The sequence below is a fragment of the Plasmopara halstedii genome (genome assembly GCF_900000015.1).
Source record: "Plasmopara halstedii genome assembly, contig: Scaffold_292, whole genome shotgun sequence".
NCBI lineage: Eukaryota > Oomycota > Peronosporomycetes > Peronosporales > Peronosporaceae > Plasmopara > Plasmopara halstedii.
Window position 1 is genome coordinate 207,027 of NW_020187213.1, and position 17,796 is coordinate 224,822.

Sequence of the window (17,796 nt, forward strand, 5' to 3'; positions counted from 1 at the left end):
AAGTTAGAGAAATACAAACCAAATATCTTTTACAATTACTAAAGTCGGTTCTATTGGGATGCATGATAAAACGCATATCTTTAGTATCAGCATTTGCTTAAACGTATATCTTTTTGGAGATAGTAAAGCTCACTCGATACTAAATCAGTGTAGAAGCTCTCAGGTTCGCTCCTGATAGGAGCGTTAGTGGCTGTTAACGCGTACACCTCTAATCACCACGTGTCCACAAACTTCACGTTTTGAATCATCTTTAGTCTTGTCTGTCCGAGTGTACTCCTCATATTACTTCTGAACCTTGGTCTAAGGTCTAGGGGCACCAGTATAAGATGTACGAACACCACAATGAGGGATACACCTCTGTCCTCACACCAATATAAGAACCCCACGGAAATCACTGATATTTTGTATTCTACTAAGTCAGCACACATTTCGTCTACAACATCCAACGCGCCGAGAGCTTAATGCAAGCTCAATGAGAAAAGAGCCCCCCTTCCGAGCTTCATGAAGCTCGTAGCCTGAAGAACTACCAGGAAAACCGAGGTTCTCGCGAAAACCTTGTTCGGCTACGTTAGTCATGATTTTGCTGATGAGACTGGTCAATGTGACCTATCGAGTCACCTTCCGATGCGATTTCAGACTCTTGAGAACTTCTCTGAGATTAAGACAAACTTTTTGTTTCGTCTCACCCTGACAGAATCGCTCCATTCTGTAATTCAGAAGGTATCAAAACATCTAGCGAGCCGATTTTGCTTGATTGAGAGCGCAAGAGTTGCAGCTTCGTTCAGCAATGATTCATCAAGCTGCATCTCATCTTGATTATAGATCCTGTTCATCGAAAGACAGCTGTCGTAATATCCGTAAAAACTTGGCGCCTGAGCCTTCGGCTCGATCAATGCGATAAAAAATTCACCGATGGCGCTTCTTCATCCACATGGACCTTTCATCACGCGTTTTTCTGATAACTGGATCGGTACCGGTCTAAATATCAGAATCCTCCATTAAGTCAGAACCGATGTAGCTGGACTATACGTCACTCCGTTCGAGTGATTGCACATCGCGTTACCCGAATGCGGTTTTACAAGCCAGTGTCAGTGAGACAATAGTCGGACTATAACGTCGCATTATGCTTGTGCGAAGCGCGGCATCGACGTTGATGCGGGCGACGTCTAAATCGATGCCACAAAGCTAAATCATAGTCAAAATCATGCCGATATAGCTACTAATTAGTCCCGAACTTGGAAGTACGTTGGGCTCCAATCGCTAATGTGAAGCGCGTTTCGTGTCTCTTCTCCTGAGAGGTGAAGACAGAGCGAACAGCAAACTATGAGCGGCAACGATGCCAAGGAACCATGCCGCAGTGGAGCCTCAAACTTCCATCAGTTCTTCGAGTTAGTATGTCCCTCCCACTTCATCAAATACTGAAAACAGACTGGCGAATTTGATCCGCATGGAAGAGGACCACCAGTATTTCATCGGGCGGAGTCGACAGAAGACGATTCACCCGTAGCTGGCTCTTCTGATATCCATCAATTGTTGTGGCACGCTAACGTTTTTAAAGTCTCAGTGTGCTGCCGATATTGACATGAGGCAGTCTTTGGATACGCTTTACGAACTGCGCAGCACCCTAAAGCTCAAAATGAAAGAAGGCAATTCAGCTATAAAAGACTGCTGAGTCGTCTTTAATGAAGAGTTTCTAGCTGACTGGATAGTGAGAGCGTACTCTTTAGTTTCTTAAGTTGGCGTACACAAAACACTGGATGTGATGTGTTCACCTCTTTTGAGAATATTTAAAGTATAATCAATCCTTCTGGTTTCGGCCGTAAATTGTGAAAAGTAGCTTTATCTCACAGCTTGTAGACAGGTCGGTCGATAGTATTCAGCAAATCATGATCACCCGTTGATCCTGTGTGTTTCGTCTACCTCAGGTATCTGCCTAGTGCTCTTGCACATTCTGGCTGTCAACCAGGACGTCGCATACCTTAAAATTATTTTCAGACGTGGTTGGATTGAATTCTAGCCAGTCAATCAGCATCGACACATTTGTCGTGGTTATCCACTACACCTAATCAGGCGTACTGTGTGCGCTCAAAGTTCTTGCCAACGACCAAGCTAGCGAAAATTAGCGGTATATATCTTATAGCTAGGAACTCTCATCGCCGCGATAAGGCAGAATCCCTTTCGAGGTTGTGACTCTTGTTATCTTCATGATATATCCTGAAACAATTATTGCTAGGTCCGCGTGGATACCTATGTGAAAAGTCTACGTGCGTGCCAAAGACGATGAACCTCAGACATGCTAAAAATGGAGAATAGTTACTAGCCGCCGAGCTGCAATCTGGAAACTGCCGATATTACACTTGTGGTAATATCATGTATCCTCGCTCTGCGTACTTCCTTTTCTTTCGGCTGAATGATATAAATCGCCACGCAGGATAGCCCGATAAGCCCCTCGCAGGTAAGTGTTGCGTCCCAAAGAATTAGGACGATTTACTGGGAGCGTCTTCCTGAAAAGTGCAAGTCTTTTTTAAGAAAAATGCAGCTCTGGGCCCCCACCCCGAAGTTGCTTGTTGTCAACACCAACGTCCCGGGCTTTGTGATGCACATTCAGGATTCACCATCGACGGGCGACTGTCAAAGCTAGTGGACAGCTCGCAAATATTGAGGGTATCGAATACAGATATATTGTCTCTGTTTGTGTTGTGACGGGGAGACAGGTGTAAACCTTAAGAGAAATGAACCAACCTCTGTCGAAATGAGCACGTACCACATGAATATTCCTGCGAGGTTAGAGGATTTCGACAGCGTGCAAAGTTGACTTGTCCTGAATTTGACTTGAGATATGATCTTACCCTAGGTTTAACGTAGCTGAAATGCCACGAACCACGGATCAAATGGGATCCAGAGAAGTTACATATCAAGCACTTCTGTCCTGGTAGAGCTTTTGCGGGTTATGAGCCCACTTCTACCAGAAAGCAGAAGTGATTTTGGTGCAAACACGAAGATATGATGGCTTCGTCGCAAGATACGGGAATGTCCGAATCATGTTGCGATGGTATCGCCGAATGCCTGCCTCGGGGCCATAAGTAGAAGTGATACCGAGCCTCGGACTTACAATGAGACAGAGAAAAGCAACATGAACTCCAGAGTGTATCTGCTGAGACGAAATTGAGCGACTGAATGCCGTCGTCACCAGAGTGCTTTTCCAGTCATCCAGATAAAAATAGCTGTAACTGCTGCGCCAGAGTCGATGCAATTTAGGAGAGACTATATAATCAGGCCTCTTCTGATAGATTCGGTGCAGACAAATAAGAGTGACCGCGTGTCGTGGTACTTAGTGCCGGAGGTGACAGAAATGGGCGACTATAAACTGCAATAAGAAAAGCTACTCCATAAAATTTTCAAGAATGACTAATCCATGACTCGATGTAGCAATATGGTTGAGTCATCACAATCGTGTTTTGCGCTCATCGTGCAGAGCAGTGCGCTCCGCGGCTTTGTGTCGAGAAAGATTTTTCATTCGACTATAGAATGATCGGGGTAATCTTTGCTTTTATTGAACTGGAGGAACGATTAATAAGGGACATGTTGAAGGGGTAAGTCTGTCATTGAATAACTAAGGAAAAATTGTGGGACAAATCTCCTCAAGAATTCTACGAATTTCGGAATTTGAAATATCGCGGGAGTCATGATCCCACCAAGCGTGTTGTCCCCGGATTGGGGAGTGCGTCACGAGAGTGACCTGGTATCCGGAAACATTTTCACATCACACAGCAATTGCCATTACCAAGGGAACAGTGCGATACCATACGCACGTTCTTCCTTGCATAAAAATAAAAACGCATCTTGACGGGGAAAAGTGCTATATTCGGCGCCGTCTTCCTGTGCCAAACAGGATAACGGTAATTGGCAGAATATCATGTCTAAAATGCGTTACATGCAGCCACAGTTTTACGAACGCTGATTCAAAGATGTGCTGTATACGAGCATCATCGACTGCATTTTAGTGCTCTCGACGTAGTTGATAGTTATCATCAAGAGATTGTGATACACCTGTAATTGCGGTCATTTTACAGCATCCCGCTCGAATACTTGGAAGCTATGCGACTGGGGTGCCTGATGTACCAATGTCATCAAATTTACTGGTGGTAAAGCTGATTAGTCTACATCGTACCTATTTCAATGATAAATCTGTCCGTATTCACGCAGAACACGGAAAAGTCGGATGTGAAAAAATACATTGAACACTTGCGATCGCTACTCGAGTGCATGCCTTAAATAAGGTGTTTGCCAAACTAGACAAGCATGTTTCTAGTGCCGACGAAATTCTTTTTCTAGCTTCATTTACCAGAAAGCAGGACCTGTTAGACAACAAACAATGGTAAAAGCAGTTGTAGAGTGACTAGTGTCATTGTACCAAAGGAACTTGAGGAAGTGGCTTGCCCTCGTAAATTACGTGTATGTTAACAGGCAAACTGGCGAGTGCACCATAAATGATTTTTATACATGCATAACTATGTCGACATGGCACGGCCCGCTACCAATAATCTTAAGAAAGTGATGTCGTGCGGTGAAAGATGCGATCTTTAAAGATGTAAGAAATAAATTCGTGTGCTATCTTATTCAGGCCCTACCGAGTCCAGATCGGACGTTCCTTGTTGTTTGCGACGATATAGCCTTAATCATCACGCCGAGTTTTGCTTCAAGCAGATATTAACGGGTGGGGACGTATGATCGCGCTAAAAATCTTGCTTGTTTTAGCTAGCAGAGAAGAACTAGCCCGCATTATGAGGCGACACTGGCAATAAAAAATGCTTTGTCAGGTTCAGAATGCCTTTTCTTGGCTCTGAATCGTTTTTAGGCTAGACAGATCGTGCGTCAATGCGTACAGCGGTGACTTCGCTCACAAAATATGGCAACATGAGTTGCGGAATTATTTTCGAGGTAGGTAAAGACTGACTCGCCTAATTTTGGTGGCGGATGCCCCGACTATGAGCATTACCATATCAAATTGTGACGTGGCCAATTGATATGGCAGAAGGCGATACATCCTGAGTACGGGTCAGACGCAACATGTACTGTGCTGCTGAAACCTTTGAAGATCAAGATATTTATGAACTTATATGAAGCGCGCGGCTGCCCGCCTGCACCGCATATCGTTTTTGAGGCTTATTGTACGCAGCACAAACACTTGATACACAACGTGTAATGGTGCCTCATGACGAGGTTCTTATGTAGAGAATATGCACGAAGCATGGACCACCTTAGAAGAGAGACGTACTGGTTAATGAGCGTTTTGTATTGGTGGCTGGCCCTACATGTATAAGTGGGTTAGCACATATGTGCGCACATGCGAAAACGCGTTAGCAGGGACCATTCTCGCTGCAAGCATCGACGGCTTTGCCAGTCTGCTGGTTCAGGCAGAGTGTTGTCAGTGCATGATTGCAGACTTTACCATCCACCTTTAAATGACGCTTTCGATGATAACAACATTTTAATCTTTGTGGACTGCCAGAGCACGATGACCCACTTTGCTACTCTCGGCGATATAATATTACAGCCAAGCTGTTCTACGCTTTAGTATTTGACAACATAACTTGTCGACAGCCATAACATTAGGTAGAGACCCGCGCTTCGTATCGAAATTTTGGCGACTTTGCAAAGCGTGCCGGACACCTGATTGGATACGCCTACAGCTGACAAATGGTCAGCTTACTGCTCTAAGAGGTGATCTACCGGATGACTTTGCGCGGCAGTTGCTGAATTGTATTTAATTGAGACCGCCGTCTGGCTTTGTGAAGTGGATGCTGACAATCGAATTCGACATCAGCTGAGCGTCATGCTTAGGGTGCGTGACGCTACGGCAGAGGCCCTTGAAAAACAAATAAACACGCCGATTTGGAGAAAGAAATCACGCACGATTATGCTGGGAAAGAAACATTTTTAATGGAGGCAAAACACACACGATTATGCTGTGATAAGAACGTTCTTAATAAAGGCAAAAATCCGTACACATACATTAGCTGCGTTCTATGATACCTAGTCTCGGCCGTGCTGCATCGAGCAATTTATGGTCGAAGCAAAAAAACGGATTGAATTATACTTTGAATACCTCGGAGCAAACGCAAACGCGATAAGTGTTCTATGTTGGCTTACAGGAGCCATAAGAAAATCCCACTCGTATGAGCCAGTCAAACGTGAATAGCTCTGTTGCGGATGAAGTTGCATCTACACCATCCCTGTAACTGCAGATGAGCAACCCTCTGTAGAGCCAAAAGGATGTCTACAGCTGTGAATCGACGGCGATACGTCAAGCCGGGCAATTCAAAAACGAAGCTCAGGGAGCGAGCCAAAGGTCCGACTTATCTCAACCTCGAGCAATCGCCGTAACTCTCAAAGAGAGTCAACGTGCTGGCACAAGATCACTCGCCGCAATGCTTTTACCCTTGTGAGAGGGATACCAACAACTTGCGGTGAGTAAGGCACTTGGTCAATAAGCAGTCATAGCTCCCATAAATATGAGCAGGAAAAACAGCAAGAACCTGAGGGACTGAATTCCTACCTCGAGGTTTATGTCGTGCATTGTAGTTCGCAAAATCAAGAATTGTTCAGACGTATGCTTCACTAGAGGTCTGGAACTCTCTAGGTGCAGGAGCTTCTCGGGTGTACCTCTTGTGTCTGGAGCAGAAGCGGCTGAATGAATCCGACTACTTTGCGAGAACTGTATCCTAGGGTATTAAATAAATAGCTCACTGGGTAAAAAAACAAGACATATCGCCAACTGTGGGGGAGTGCAGGCGCGCAGTCGCGAAGCGACGTTCGGGCGCTCGTTCTGCTCTCTCTCTGAGCGACAGACCCGCAGATACTAACACGTGAAAAGATACTCCACGACGCAGCGAGCAATATTCAATCGGATATCTCTGCAAATTCATTGCCACAATTGCACTTACAGACGGCCAAGGTTGGTTTCCGATGCTAGGTCCAGCCGGATGTCGTCGTGAGGTGAGCCCCGCGGGGCGGTGTTGCTGCATACTATGTGAAGAGGTGAGGCAAAGCGTAGAAGGCGCCTTTGAGCGCACTGCCAGATGTCTGTCGTTGAGGGAAATGGCATCAGGTCTGAATTGGGAATTCCTTATCGACGCCCCCCGCGGAATTCGTGCTTTTCTCGGAGAGTCGTTGAGGAGTTCGATGACAAAGCTATATATACTGCACGGCATGCTCACGTGTGTCACGGACCTATGGACCTATCAATTAACGAACCCCATCATCAGCAGCCGTACTTCCATTAGTACGTACATTATAATACCATAATAGGTACGTCACCATTATCTCCCCCACCAGAGTGTGAACCACAGGAGCAAATTAGATATCAATTACTGGGTGTATATATATTTTAGTAAGTTTTTGTCATTGAGTCAAAATAAATGCTCAACGAGCACGCAATACAGTTATCCAAGCACGGAAAGAGCTTGTCCTACGAGCCTTATCTACATCAGAAGTTCTCGTACTAAGTATAATTTTGAGCAGGCCTATTTTAAATAATGTCAGTAGTGAAAGCAAGCAATTGCTTTATTACATAAGATGCTCTCAGCCTGCGAACGGGTGGCGCGTATGAGCTCTTGCTAGCTGTTAAGGTAGAATCCTTGAGTCAAAGCTTTCTTTGTGCAAGGTGCATGACAACTCCGTTGTATCAAATGCCTGAATTCGGCGCAGATAATGCGTGAAAAGAGCATTGGGCGCATCCATAATGCGTTTCCTCACTCAACATATGTAGTTTCTGAATTTTCCTTTTTAAAATTTGAAATTGCTCAATGAAAATATTGTCGCACAATTTTAATTAAGCGGAGAAATATTCAGTATGCTGTGATCGGCTACAGTAACGACGCTACATGGTGCTATTAAACAAGAGGAAAGAAGTGTTGCGACTATATCGAAACATTATTCGAACCACACGCATGTTTCCGCACCGAAATGAGCAGGGACAAATTTGGTCCGATGTGTTGCAGAAGAACGCGCGTATGGAGATCGAGCAGAATCGCCACGAAAAGGTAAAGCAGACGTTGTTTTTGATATTAATTGTCTGTTAATTATAAATTTGGTACATAAGGATGGTGAGACCATCTCCAAGCGCATTCTTTTTGGTTGGAAGTGCTTGCAAGAAGTGCAGGAAAAGGTAAAATTTGTGGTTACTAGATACACTTTTGATATCTAACGTTAGTTCACCACAGATGATGAAGAAACAGCAGGAATTCAATGATAAACCATTCAATCAGAACATTAACAAGAAGGAATGAGCACGACCATAAAGACATTTTTTCATGAGATTGATAATTTTAAATGCTGTAAGGTAAAATTTTGCTGAGCGTGAAAATTTACATTAAAGGTATGAAGTGCTGGTTACTACTGAATTCAAGGTACAGTGTGAAGAGCACATGTAGTGACTCGTACACGTTCTTGTGTATCGGAATGTCCAGTAGAGCGCAAATAACTCGCGCATATTGCTCAACACTTAGGTCCAAGTCTGCACTTGGTAGCGCTGTTTTGCTTAAAAGATCTTCAAACTCAGCTGGCCAGACTTGCATAAGACTTTCGATATCAGGCATTGTCTTCGTGTAATGAACTTGTGGTGGAGGTTTTGTACGATGCAAGTCGGCAATGGATTTGATCCACCGGTCGATTTCTCGTGGCGATTTCTCTGCGTTTTCAATACTTCGAACGACAATATCTCCATGTCTCTTCTTAGACGTGGACCGAAGTTGCAAGTCAAGAACTGTAGCATCAGACTGATTTAAACTTGGTTCATCAAGTATCTTAAGACCCAAATAATCCGGTTGACCATCTGGACGTTGCACTTTAAGAAAAGCATCCATATCTCCTACTGCTGGAATGTATTCAGGTATGAAACACTTAAGTCGAGTCTCTAAATCGATCTCTTGAGCCTTAAAACGTCCAATGTACTGAAAGAGTTCTCGAATCTCGTGCGAGACTTTTAAGTGTGCAAAGTCACTTTCCTTGTAGCCACTAGCATTCGCCATAATGGCCGCAAGGTTTCCACCTCCACTACTTGCATCGCTATTGGTTTTGTGTGGAATAGCACTTGAAGTTGCTTTTGAAACCGAATGATGTTCCTCTTCTTCATCATCATCTTCGTCACTTCCCGATTCTTCTGAAGAACTTGCTGACTCTTCAACAGGTTTTCGTACTGATTCATTCCGCGCCTCAGAGGCTGCAGTAGATTTTGGCGTTTCCCTCTTGCTTTCAATGTGAAGTGACTGACGAGAAGCATTTGTCGAATGAGATCCTTTTGTGTCTTGACGAGCTTTTGGACTTGGTTGGCCATTTGTATCAATGCTATCACCTGAGTCACTTAGATCTAGATGTTCATCAAATGGATTATTTTTCATCTCATTACCCACAGTAATCGAAGTGGACGAAGTATTCTCCTTTGTTGCAGATTTTGTAGTCATACTTATAGGCTTTGCCTGTGCATTTGACTTTATTGGACTTTGCACCTCTTGAACGCTCTCCGATAGCTCAAGCGCTTCATCAAATGGTTGATTTTTAACAGCTCTACCTCCTCCAGGTAATTTCTTAGGCGAGTTTGGGTTTACAGACGCAACGCTGGCTTCTGACTCACTTAAATCGACTGCTTCGTCGAATGGTTGATTCACGAGAGCGCGTTCCGATCCCGTCGCTTTACCATCCGTGGCTTTGGTCATACGTTCATCATCCGACTCCGACAAATCTTCTTCGCTTGACTCTTCATCTTCTTCACTATCGGAAATGTCCTCATCGCTTTCTTCGTGTTTGAACTCGCGTTCTGACATGGCTACAGGACGATTCCTTTTTTATAAAAAATAATGAGGATCCTCTTGCGTCCGTTCACAAAACTTCAAAGCCGTTAGTTACAGTACATTTACATGAAGAATTAGCAAGTTATCTATCATCTTCATCGACAAACTACATTACATTTCTCGAGTATGCAGTTATTTCAAACTAAAGCTACTTCGATAAAGTCTTTCAACGCGTGCTCGTGACATAAAGCAGTAACAATTATCCCTAGGTTCTAGAGTAAAAAATCAAGCAGCTGTGGCCCGACCTTTGGAAAATATAGTCTTCCTTGGAAACTCTACCGGGACAGCACAATGTGTCGGTGCCATTGATTCGTGTCGTCTCAATATCGAAACATTTGAGTCGGACTCATTTGCTTGATCTTCCATTTCACTGGCTGACGGTGCAGTCGAAACAGTAGACGACGTCGACGACTTTCGAGACGACGGGTTATGAACGAGTGAAAATAGCGTGGTGCCACCTCCACGACGCTTGCCTTTATCAAACATAACTTGTTTTGGGAGCTGCACACCACATTCTGCAAGATTGGTTTCATCGTACAAAACAATTAATTCGTTAACAGATTGTTGTTCCCGGACTGATTGTTCGAATGGATTAGATCTTTGCGAGTGTCTCGTCAAGTCTTGTATGCGTACAATTTTACTCTCTTGAACTCCAACAACTTTGTTGGCAGAAATGCTAGTCATTCTAGGAACCAATTGTTTTCGTTGGATGAGACTGTTGTAGTGTCTATCCTTGTACAGGAGATGTAGTGTTCGATACGGTGAATTCACACTTCCTTTTAAATTGTTGTTTGTTACTCGAAGCTTTCGTGCAGGACCTGTATGCACCACAATGTGAATATTGAAGAGCCGTGCTATTGCGTATAGTTCCACATGGCCACCCGGCTTCCCGTCTTGGCGCATACGAGCAGAGTAGGCACCAATTTGCTCATTTTCAATAAAAGATTGAAATTCTTTTCGATTGCTATCTATAACATCCATTGACCTCCTTCGAATGTCTTGATGAAAGAGCTCGTTATTGTAAAGTTGATCACTAATAGCACGAAACAAACAATTGCCATCGCGAAAAATAGGAATTACAGCCCAATTAAGCGCTTCAAAATGCACTTTAATTTGAGCATTGCTGGTCCATGCTGCGTCTCGTTCTTCCACATTGCAAGAGAATGATGAGTACTCGACTCGGTAAACATTCGGATACTTCATTGTTGGTCGCTGTCTATTCGTAGAATTTCCATTGTCTCTTTCTTGAGTTATTGCCACTGGACACTGAGACTCCTGCTGGCTTCCCGTTGATGTTAAGTTTCTTAAGTTTAATGTTAACCAAGAACGCATCCCGAAATGTTTAATTGATTTTCTTGAAGACGATCGAAGGCTGAATCGAGAGCTAAGTCTTTCTCTTGTTGATGATGTTGTCATGATACACTTTTGTTGCTCGCTGATACGAAAGTTCACAAATGATTCAAACACTGACAGAACATCTTGGTACGAATTCCAGCCGGTGAGATTCGTCCCACGATCCAAACGCTTAACATGCCCCTAATGCTCACACTCCCTAACGAAAACCACAACAAAAGACCAGACGGATGTGTATAGGGTAAGTATTTCTTTTTGTTATCGAAAAAGTATCACGAGGTACAACTCTTGAAAGGTTCTAAACACAGTGTGATACTACTCTCTGACAGAAATTTATGTTGACTTGGACAAGTTAACTCGTTGAGACTTTTCGATCTTTTGAGCTTTTCGTAATTGACGCAATTCCTTCTTGCTTAAAATCTTGCCAGATGTACCAGAAACAGTTCCAGCTGCTATCTGTAGCTGTTTACTGAGACGATTCGCCAATTCGTCAACCCTTCCATCTGTTAAATTCATCGACGCTTCTGGAACAACACTGAGCTCCACTTGCTCGCTGTTACTGGATTCTGAAGTTGACATGTGTGTATGCCATCGCTTCTTGATTTCAATACAAGTTTTTGATTAAAAATGAAGCAATAATCAAGCTTGAAACAAACAAACCTTTGCAAGATCTTTTACTCGATAACCTTCGCATTCGAGGTCGAATGAAATCGGTAAAGTGTCTGGATCCATACAATCTTTTAATGATCGCACACTGTCATAGTGATCTTCACTATGATAAGCTACATGAATGATTCGCGTAGGTCTAAGGCGGTCGCACTCGATCACCATAATTGGTGCTTCTAGCTGGTCTTGATGAACAATAATGTACACTTGAAACAGTCGAGCCGCAGCATAAAGCTCTTGATTCCCACCCCAAGTACCATCTTCTCGGATTCGCTCGCAATACTGCACCACAATTATTTAGATGATTCCCATTTTTGACTTTTTTGAGCACAAACCTTCTCAAACTTCTCATCATCTTCCATGAATGGTTCAAAGTCGTTACGATGGTGCTCCATATAATTTACAATATTCTACATTGTTTACTCGTACTATGAACAACCATTTCTCAAGTTAAAATCTTTACCTTACGAACATCATCATGTCGATGCTGGTCGCCATAAAGCTGATCACTTAGTGCGCTAAAACAATAAAATCAGCACCTGCATGTCGTGATTCCAGGATAAAGACAAATTGAAAATATGGTTCAGGTCACATACCGAAAAAGGCAGTTGCCGTCAGCCTCTACTAACTTTAAAATGATAAGAATTTCTCAAATATTAAAGACAAGATAGACTTCTTACGAGCAACTTGCAGCCAACATTAGCAAGTTGACTTCGCATAAGCTTCATCGCATCATTATTCAAAATTTTCTCCTTCTTGTGTTTCTTGTTGCAGACACGATGGCAATCATAACATTCAAGTTTTGAGAGATATGCTACAGTAACGTACTGAAACCTTCTTCGTCTGTTTTGTATCATTGCGCCCCATTAAACTACCTTTGAGGTCTTAAATTATTAAGCATAATTTTGATGACAAAAGAGTATTATCGAATCAAAACCCGTAAAATTTTCAACATCTTCTTCGCCATCCAAAATACTGCGACATGGTAGAGACCCGTCGGACATCGCGGCGCCTTCGATCTGCTAGGGCAAGCTTGACCCCTACTCCTTCTCCAATGAGTTCTCCATCTATCTGTGGTCCTACTAGAAAATCTCGCCGCACTCCATCACCGCGTAACCCAAAAAAGAAGCTTCAGGACGTGCAGGAGTTGGCGCAGGAGATTTCTATTGTTATGACGGATGAAGAAGAGAATGAAGAGGAGAATATCAAGATAACGATGAATAGTACACTTGTCTCTGAAAAGAGAGTTTATAATGATAAAGAGAAGACTGAAGACCAGGAGAATTGTGCGAATCAAGAGCAGGAGAATAAAGATGCAGAATCTGAAAAGGTTGCTGCTCTTGAAGAAAAGGATAAATCTGTAGATGAGAGCAAAATAGTAGCGGTAGAAACGAAAGAATTGTCTGTTCAAGATGACACGATTTTACTACTGGATGATGGTGATAATAATGAGAAAGATCAAGATGAGGAAGAAGATGACGAAGACATCAACTATTACGTACGTCACTCTGTTTGGTATTTTGAAAGTTCTTGTCATAACGCAATTGGGTATCATAGGCTTCTCTTGCTGCATCTGGATTAAACCTCTCGATCAAGTCTTCGGGAACATCCATTCCTGCTCTTACTACTAAGCAGTCGACGATAAAAGTGCTAAAGCAGCAGCTAGTGCCTAACCAGTTGGATAGTGGTGCTTCGCAATATCAAACATTTTTCGATTTTGAGGGTTTGAAACGCTCGCAAGTCGCTACATTGCGTGCTGATGCGCGCGCTGTAGAAGAATCCAAGATACTGGCTGCAGGTCAAAAAGCTGTTGCACACTCGCAGAGGCAACGTATTGAGTCCCAGCACAAAAAGTCAGCAGGACGCAGATGGTTTAATTTTGAGTCTGAGGAGATGACAGACGACGCGCGTCGTGACTTTGCATTACTTCGCATGCGAAATTACTTGGACCCAAAGAAATTTTACAAGAGCTCCGATCATTCGCGTGGTCTACCAAAACATTTTCAAATGGGCACTGTAATTGAAGGAGCTCACGAATATCATTCGGCACGTTTAACAAAGAAACAGCGACGTAAAACATTTACGGATGAAATTATGGCAGATGAGGCTGTGGTGCAATACACCAATCGTGTTGCTGGTAATATCCAAAATGCACGTAGTAAGCATGGACGTAAAAAGAGACGAATGAACTAACATCCGTTCAAGCTAGACATATAGTTTCTCGCGTTTCGTAAACATAATCTACCAACATGAATGTTTATGAAAGTTCAATCTTTTTAAAGCACATCTTAAGCAACCCAAACGTCATTGATTGTTACAACCTTTGGCTACCTGTCACACTTCTTCAGAAGACGAATGAAACTTATGGTTGTGCTGATTGAGTCGATACATCGCATGATTCAATGGATTAAGATGATGGCTATGTCTGTAGATCCTCAATATTTGCAATTGAGCATACAATTTCTTCTCACTGGTGCATTCGGAGCTATGATCATGTCGATGTTACATGGTATTTTCAGAGGAATCTGCGTCACACCATGGGAGACTGTGTATTTAACAGTGCATTTAATTGGAATTGTCAGCTCAATCATTGTCAACTTCGTGACTCGTGGAGGCAAATGTAAATTTCAAAATTGGACGCTTCGCTTTGAAATTCTGCGTGCAGTCATTCGAGAGTGCACACGAGGCGCGAGAGGCACACGCATGATGTCGGATGTTAAATATGCTTCTGTCATTCGTTCACAAAGTGCCGTGTGTGGTACTATAATGGGCTGGTTTGCTTGTCAACAGAGCAATCGCCGTATTGAATCGGTTTACTTTAATCACTTGGAGCATATTTGGCTCCGTTCTCCAACAACACGATCACGTAAAACCAAGACATTTGTGGTTTTATATATCCATGGTGGGGGTTTCGCACTCTTGAGTCCACGACTTTATATTTCCTTTGGTAATACACTCGCTGTCGCTATTGAAAAGGAAGTACGTCAACAGCTTTTAATCGACGAATCTGTACTAGTTGATGTTTTCCTAAGTAATTATCGCAAGGCACCGGAATATTACTTCCCTCTACCTGCTGAAGATATCGTGACTACTTATATGCACCTACTTGATGTGATAGGGTTTTCTCCACATCAAATGATTCTCGCCGGTGACAGTGCAGGTGGTGGTTTGGTCATGTCAACTCTACTAAGAGTGCGTGAGATGAATAGAGCGCTTTTGCCTCTGGCTGCCTTACTTATCTGCCCTGCTGTTGATCTTTCAGAAATTGATCCAGATATTGACAAAGAGGCTTTGTCAGCTCATTGCTTTTTATCTCCAGAAATAATTACAGCTGGACGTTTGGCTTATCACGTGACAGCTTCAGACCCAACAACTTGGGCTGACGCTTCGTCTGTGCATTGCGATTTGCGAGGACTTCCACCCGTTTTAATTCAAGCTGCAAGCTTTGACTACATCTATCAGCATTCAATTCGACTAGCACAGAAGGCAGTGTTGGATGGAGTGACAAACTGGGAAATCGATATCCACAAAGAGATGCCACATGTATTTAGCGTCGTACCATCCTACGTGCTACCATACGCACAGATTGGTGTGCTGAGACTAGCAAAATTTGCAGCTAAACACATCATCAAGTGTCAGGGTACTTTAAGCCAGGAAGAAATTGAGGCAACAGCTTGACAGATCGAAATGCATTATATGAAATGAATGATATTTTTTCCGAGAAAACATCTCATGTGATTGATTAGGATATAGAATCATTTTGATCATTATGTAGTCCAGACTTCCTCAATGAGCTAGCTACGCATCTTGCACGTAAGAATACTTGACATTCAGAGTTCATGCTATATTGTAGAATTATGCCACCATTAATATAGTAAAACCTATATAATGCATTTCGTGAATTCACATCAAATACTTATCATAGCTTATCGTGGTACTAGACGATGGAACTTTTGAGTTCGAGGAATCTCCATTCTCATTTGATTTCAATTATTATGGAAGATAATTCAAAATTTATTGCTGATCAATACATCACTCAGTCAATCATCCATCAATCAAGTCAATAATTAAAGAGAACGTCCTTCAGCAACAAATAGCAATTGGAAATATGGTGGAACTGTTTTGTGCGTTGGTTGGAGAGGCAAGAAATGTATTCTGCGTAACGATCGATGCTAGCAAGTCGGTGGGACATTTGAAGGCAGCTATTAAGACGAAGAACAAATTGAAGTCAATTGATGCGAGCAGATTAAAGTTATTCCTCGCCAAGAAAGGCGAAGCGTGGCTGACCCAAAAGCAGGTGGACGAAGGAATTTATGGCACGAGTGATTTTAAGCGATTGAAAGTTGTGGCAGCCCCACTTTATTTGGTTGGCTTGTCGGAGAAAGATGTTACGTTTGAAGTTACGATGGGGGATGTCGAGACGAAGAGTACCCCTGTTCACGTGTTGGTGGTTGTTCCGACCAAAAAGGTAGATACAGTGGCTGCAAACCGAAGAGCCGCATCATCAATGATAATTTTAGCAGCTGAACCGACGAAAATCTTCGTCAAAGTTTATGAATTTACACGCGAAGAGGAAGATTGGCAAGAGCTGACTATCAACGTCGTGGACGAATTATCCAGGACAAATGCCAGGATTATTGTGCGCACATTTTGGACAAAGTCGACGAGTTCTATGACGGGAACGAGCGCCCACTCCCGTTCATCTGCGTGGAAGGGTCATCAGGCATGGGAAAATCGCAACTAGCATTTGCATTGGGTGGCCGACGACCTTATTATTACTGGCCAGCCATTTCAATTAGAATGTGTTTTCAAACTATCTATCGCAATTTCATCTCGATATCGAACGCGTTCGTTATGGTGTTTGAAAGCGACGCTCCAGAGAAAAAATGTACGGAGCGTGTGTTGAACTGCCAATCAAGCATCTATCGGAATGATCTGCTGTGGACCTATGGCTTCATTTGCGCATTACTCAAGCATTGCAGCTCTGCGGAGCACCAAATTGCTCGACAAATGATTCGGTTTGAGGATGCGACGATACTCGACGTGAAGCCATGCGACCTGAAAACTGTTCTCGCTCTGATTAACAAAATAAAGGCAGAGAAGAACGTCTTGCCGTTCTTCGTTCTGGATGAAATGATTCCCACCGAAACTAAAGGGATAAATACGACTGCCTTCCAGCGCATTGTGTTTCGTGCATGCGGTCTTGTAGTCATCGTCATGGGAACAGACTCCAAGGTCACGAACTTATTGGACCAAGTAAAGGGCAGCGACGGGGTGCGGTACAAATGGATGGTGCTTGTTCCCGTATTTCCCAGCTATCAAATAGTGCTTGATAACTCGGAAGACCAACAAACGTGGCTGACGCTTGTGGCGAAATATCCTGTTGTTCAAGACATTGTGACACATTCTCGTGGACGATTCTCAAGGTATTTCATGGAACGAGTAGTGAAATACGTGGTTGAAACAAGCGAGGTCGAGCTTTGCCGTTTGTTAGACGATGTCTGTGCATATGTCAGTCTATAATCACACGAAGGAAAAAGGTTTTTGCATTCGAAAAATGGACAATATGCGCAGCTAATGGCGATATCGCATTCAAACGCCGTCGTTTGTGGAGAAAACGAAGAAGAGCCACCTATAAAGAAGACTCGACTGGAAGTGGAAGCAATCGGAATGCATTCGCATTTTGCGAATCTTATTGACGACGAAGTAAAGGATGTATTTTCATGGAATGGGGAATTGACGACGAATGCCGGGCTATGGGAACCCAAATGCTGTTTTCCGCCAGTCAACAAAGACGTGCTGTTGTATTTGGCGATTTTGGGTGGGAAAATCTTTCCAAGCTACTTTGATCTTGGCGAGAAGCATTTCTCAACTAAGTGCATATTTGCAACGACAGAAGTGTTTTCTGTGCACGAGAACTCCAACG

The 17,796-nt window shown here is 43.2% G+C and overlaps 8 protein-coding genes across 8 annotated transcripts; 4 read left to right on the forward strand and 4 right to left on the reverse strand.

Moving 5' to 3' along the window:
* Positions 1-300: 300 nt before the first annotated feature.
* PHALS_05871 (uncharacterized protein) lies at positions 301-576 on the reverse strand (the record flags this gene model as incomplete). The annotated part of the gene is made up of 2 exons (XM_024723184.1): positions 301-357; positions 427-576. 2 exons carry the CDS (start codon positions 574-576, stop codon positions 301-303), a joined length of 207 nt encoding a protein of 68 aa, XP_024574186.1.
* A 6,393-nt stretch (positions 577-6,969) lies between these two features.
* Positions 6,970-7,308, forward strand: PHALS_05872 (uncharacterized protein; the record flags this gene model as incomplete). The annotated part of the gene is made up of 1 exon (XM_024723185.1): positions 6,970-7,308. The coding sequence occupies one exon, from the start codon at positions 6,970-6,972 to the stop codon at positions 7,306-7,308; it is 339 nt and encodes a 112-aa protein (XP_024574187.1).
* Positions 7,309-7,886: 578 nt separating this feature from the next.
* On the forward strand, positions 7,887-8,291 carry PHALS_05873 (Complex 1 LYR protein; the record flags this gene model as incomplete). Its single annotated transcript, XM_024723186.1, has 3 exons — positions 7,887-8,045; positions 8,105-8,170; positions 8,226-8,291. 3 exons carry the CDS (start codon positions 7,887-7,889, stop codon positions 8,289-8,291), a joined length of 291 nt encoding a protein of 96 aa, XP_024574188.1.
* A 78-nt stretch (positions 8,292-8,369) lies between these two features.
* On the reverse strand, positions 8,370-9,824 carry PHALS_05874 (intraflagellar transport protein 46 homolog; the record flags this gene model as incomplete). The annotated part of the gene is made up of 1 exon (XM_024723187.1): positions 8,370-9,824. The coding sequence occupies one exon, from the start codon at positions 9,822-9,824 to the stop codon at positions 8,370-8,372; it is 1,455 nt and encodes a 484-aa protein (XP_024574189.1).
* A 252-nt stretch (positions 9,825-10,076) lies between these two features.
* On the reverse strand, positions 10,077-11,183 carry PHALS_05875 (OTU (ovarian tumor)-like cysteine protease; the record flags this gene model as incomplete). Its single annotated transcript, XM_024723188.1, has 1 exon — positions 10,077-11,183. One exon carries the CDS (start codon positions 11,181-11,183, stop codon positions 10,077-10,079), a length of 1,107 nt encoding a protein of 368 aa, XP_024574190.1.
* A 354-nt stretch (positions 11,184-11,537) lies between these two features.
* Positions 11,538-12,737, reverse strand: PHALS_05876 (OTU (ovarian tumor)-like cysteine protease; the record flags this gene model as incomplete). Its single annotated transcript, XM_024723189.1, has 7 exons — positions 11,538-11,798; positions 11,865-12,152; positions 12,206-12,259; positions 12,334-12,388; positions 12,467-12,498; positions 12,551-12,634; positions 12,699-12,737. 7 exons carry the CDS (start codon positions 12,735-12,737, stop codon positions 11,538-11,540), a joined length of 813 nt encoding a protein of 270 aa, XP_024574191.1.
* A 187-nt stretch (positions 12,738-12,924) lies between these two features.
* PHALS_05877 (Uncharacterized conserved protein) lies at positions 12,925-14,063 on the forward strand (the record flags this gene model as incomplete). Its single annotated transcript, XM_024723190.1, has 2 exons — positions 12,925-13,368; positions 13,428-14,063. 2 exons carry the CDS (start codon positions 12,925-12,927, stop codon positions 14,061-14,063), a joined length of 1,080 nt encoding a protein of 359 aa, XP_024574192.1.
* Positions 14,064-14,225: 162 nt separating this feature from the next.
* PHALS_05878 (CRN-like protein) lies at positions 14,226-16,614 on the forward strand (the record flags this gene model as incomplete). Its single annotated transcript, XM_024723191.1, has 4 exons — positions 14,226-14,954; positions 15,026-15,062; positions 15,133-15,510; positions 15,911-16,614. The coding sequence occupies 4 exons, from the start codon at positions 14,226-14,228 to the stop codon at positions 16,612-16,614; spliced, it is 1,848 nt and encodes a 615-aa protein (XP_024574193.1).
* Between the last annotated feature and the right edge of the window lie 1,182 nt (positions 16,615-17,796).